Below are 4,141 nucleotides of genomic sequence, written 5' to 3'. Positions count from 1 at the left end.
TTGCTGCATGCAAACTGATAGCAATTCAAAAAACCCTAACTTACCTAAACGTTACATGTCGTTTGTATACTAGCGCTACGCAATTCAGTGGGCAAGTCTCGTCGTGACTCAAATCAAGCAGCTCTCGCAATGGTAGCCATCCCTTGCTGTCAATACGGGATCGTCCCGTATTGAAAAATAAAATGCACTTTTAACACTGAATCAATACAAGACGCGATTTATTATATTATTATATTAGTATTTATGTGCACAGAACAGAGACGCAACCAAATTCAACCAGATACTACAGCTAGCCTCTCACACTGGCACACCAATCCTATTAGTGATATTGGATTAGGGAGGCGGGATTGGGATAGAAGATGATCTGTTTAGCGTTTGTGTACCAAATCATTGCTAGGGTAAATTCAGTAGGCTCTGGACATCGGTCGGGACATGTCCCAAGCGTCCCCTATCTTCTACGCCAATGACATTTAACATGCTGAAGCGAAAATTAAAGGACATTTTCTGCTTGACAAGTCCCGCAAGGAATTAATCCAATGACGTCAACCTCTTGACATTTGCTCGATTTTATGGCTAGATCGTCCACAAGACAAATATGAAACGCTGTCAGGCCGATGGCGTCTGAGGAACATGAGAACAGACAGAGACACCGACAGAGTTGCTCTTTTATGTGGAAGATAACAGAAAGGCCACATTCTGCACACATTACCCCATGTAGACATCAATGACATCAGATATTGATCAAAGACATCAATGAATGTTTAAAATGAGTTGCTTTATTGCGACTGGCTGTCTTTTTGACCTATTCACTGTACCATAAATAATCTTCTTTATGTAAACATTAATTTCACTGTTTTCCCCACCTCTATCGATAGGTCTTTTTCCAGAATGTTCTGTAATTCATTGCTGTCGACCAGGCAGCACAGAGCAGGTATTGGTATAATAAAGCATCAGTCCCAGACTGCATCACGACTGCGTACCTAATTGAATTTCACAGTTAATACAGCAGTCACAGAGATTTATTTTCCAAGGGGATATTAATGTTATTCAATAAAACATGACTGTTTTTTCTACAACCCAAAGGTCGTATTTGTCTTCTTTCTGAAAAACAAAATACTTGAAGATGGAGATTAGTTCACAATTAATTCCATATGAGAGGAAAGAGATAAACAGAGAGAGAGGGGGGGGGGGGAGAGAGAGGGGGGAGAGAGAGAGAGAGGGGGGTGGGGAGAGAGAGAGAGAGAGAGGGGGGAGAGAGTGAGAGAGCGAGCTGGTCTGGACCACCTCATAAATTTAATGGGAGCAGGAAATACGCATCATCATCATACCAAGAAGAGCAGAAAAACCGCTGAGTCAGGCAGACGCACAGACATGAAGACAGACGGACGGACCCACAGACATGAAGACAGACGGACGGACCCACAGACATGAAGACAGACGGACGGACCCACAGACATGAAGACAGACGGACGGACCCACAGACATGAAGACAGACGGACGGACCCACAGACATGAAGACAGACGGACGGACCCACAGACATGAAGACAGACGGACTGACCCACGGACATGAAGACAGACGGACGGACCCACAGCCAGATGGAATCAGAACACAAGTGGGTTGGGAATCCTGATATTAGCTAGAGCCCTTTAACTACCAATAGAAAAGAGACATTTCAAATCACAACAAATCGTCATAGATGATGACAAACTAGACAATATCCACTTCCTAGGTAGTAAAAAAAAACAAAATCCACGTTTCAGTGAAACATTAATAAAAGGCAATCTTTCTCTAGCCAATGTTGTTGTCAGGGGACTATCTATTCCATGCGTTAGATGAATTGCTGCTGAGTGTAAACGAACACAGCGCACAAACAGCTCAGCGTATATTCAAGTATACAGTACTTAAGACTAAATGGGCATCAACGCTTGCGGTAGGAACACTCTACAGACAAGGTCACATTGGTAGAACTAGACAGACCTACAGTACAAACAACTCAGCAGTGGTGAACATGAACTATACACTCGACTTACTGTACCCCCCCCCCCCCCAAAGTAAAGTAGGAACACGTTAAAGGGATTCACTCAGTTGATTTAGGAGGTTTCACAGTGCCGGTAGTTGATTTAGGAGGTTTCACAGTGCCGGTGGTTGCGAGGTACTGTTCCGAGGCACTTGGAGATGTTCCCTGTGTGCGTCTGGATCTTGTAGACAGTACGCTGTAAAAAGACAGGAAGTGAGTGGTTTATGAGGCAGCGTGTTCTCACAGGGAAGATGTTCTCAGAGGGAGGGAGTAACTGATGATGTATACTGTATTTCTGGGCGCAGACTGGAAGAACAGACATACCTGCCGTTCTTACGCTGCTGCTTCTACGACCTCACGGTCACGACGTCCGTAAGAAGAGATGTGCTCGCTATTCTTACGGCGCCCTCAAACCTTAACCTACCCTAAACCCTAGCCCTAACCTTAACCATTTAGGTTAAGGGAGATCGACCTTAACCGTTTAGATGGAATTTTTGGCTAAAATGCTTGAAATCGGTACGGCCACCATAAAAAGAGTCACTTCCATATTTCAAAGCAAATCCCAATTTAGAAGATAAGTTCAGATCATGTTTTTTGCTCTTTTCTGTGCCAATGGTGACGTACTACAAACCTTCATGACATGTAGTAGTGGTTTTTACGTGTTTATGACGCTAGCAGAAGAAACAACTTGCTAAATAGTGTGTCACTTCTCCTTTGTTGACATTGGATTTTGTTCTAAAAAAAATAATCCAGAACAAACATTCTGCCCACTACTAACGCACATGCATGCAAACACACGCACGCGAACACACGCACACGCATGCAAACACACGCACGCGAACACACGCACGCGAACACACGCACACGCATGCAAACACACGCGAACACACGCACGTGAACACACGCACACGCATGCAAACACACGCACGCGAACACACGCACACGCATGCAAACACACGCGGACACACGCACGTGAACACACGCACACGCATGCAAACACACGCACGCGAACACACGCGCACGCACACCTCCTAAAGCATGGTGCTGGCCGTGTCGTGGTCCTTGCTGATCTGGAAGGTGCTAGGAAGGGACTTCAGGTACTCCATGTGCCGGCGGGCGTCCTCCTGGTTGTGCCGGACGTAGTAGACGATGTAGGCGATCACCATGGTGAACCAGGCGAACATGGTGACGAACATGGCCACGTCCGTCGTCCGGTGGTGGAAGTTGCAGAAGTTGATCCCGGAGTCCAGCACCTGGATGACCGGCTGGCCCGCGTACTCCTCCTGCACCGACGTGTGACAGCTGACCTCGTTGACGGTTTCCGGGTCGAGGCGCAGCTCCCTCAGCACCTCCTGCAGCGAGCACTCGCAGTGCCAGGGGTTGTGGGACAAGCCGATGCGCGCGTCCAGCTTGGCGAAGACATCCTTGGGGACGCCACGCAGGCGGTTGTTGGAGAGGTCCAGCGAGCGCAGCCCCTCCGCCACGCCGGCGAAGGCGCCGGCGTCCACGCTCTCGATGGCGTTGCGTGACAGGTCGATCTCCCGCAGGCGCCGCAGGTCCTTGAAGGCCTGGCGGGAGATGTGAGTGATGCGATTGGACGACAGGAGGAGCGCCACGGTGTCCTCCGGCAGGTTCTGCGGGATTTCGTCCAGGTTCCGCGAGACGCACTGCACCACCACGCCGTTCCGTTCAAAGCACTGGCAGCTCTTGGGGCACGCCGCCGTCGCCGCCGTCATGGCTGCCACCGCCATGACCAGACACAGCCTACTCACACAGCGGAGAGAGATGCGGGGGGAAGGGGGCGGGGCTGTCCAGCGCGTGTGAGAAGCCCCCATTAGCTTGGGCGAGACGCGACTACTCTCTCCGCTCCGGGGCTGTGTTCATCGTTCATCAAGACATGTTATACCCCACCACCCACCCCCATCCACACAAAACAGAAAATAACGTCTCTCTCAGCGGGGAGGGAGCTAGGAGATACGTCTCTCTCAGCGGGAAGGAGCTAGGAGATACGTCTCTCTCAGCGGGAAGGAGCTAGGAGATACGTCTCTCTCAGCGGGGAGGGAGCTAGGAGATACGTCTCTCTCAGCGGGAAGGAGCTAGGAGATACGTCTCTCTCAGCGGG

General features: G+C 49.6%; 1 protein-coding gene across 1 annotated transcript; it reads right to left on the bottom strand.

Annotated features, from left to right (window-relative positions):
• Window positions 1–3,050: 3,050 nt before the first annotated feature.
• LOC311322064 (leucine-rich repeat-containing protein 3-like) lies at window positions 3,051–3,770 on the bottom strand (the record flags this gene model as incomplete). The annotated part of the gene is made up of 1 exon (XM_084454075.1): window positions 3,051–3,770. The coding sequence occupies one exon, from the start codon at window positions 3,768–3,770 to the stop codon at window positions 3,051–3,053; it is 720 nt and encodes a 239-aa protein (XP_084310201.1).
• Between the last annotated feature and the right edge of the window lie 371 nt (window positions 3,771–4,141).

The sequence above is a fragment of the Borostomias antarcticus genome, assembly GCF_949987555.1.
Source record: "Borostomias antarcticus genome assembly, chromosome: 19".
NCBI lineage: Eukaryota > Metazoa > Chordata > Actinopteri > Stomiiformes > Stomiidae > Borostomias > Borostomias antarcticus.
The sequence above is the reverse complement of the archived record's forward strand: the minus strand, read 5'-3'. Positions and strand labels throughout refer to the sequence as shown.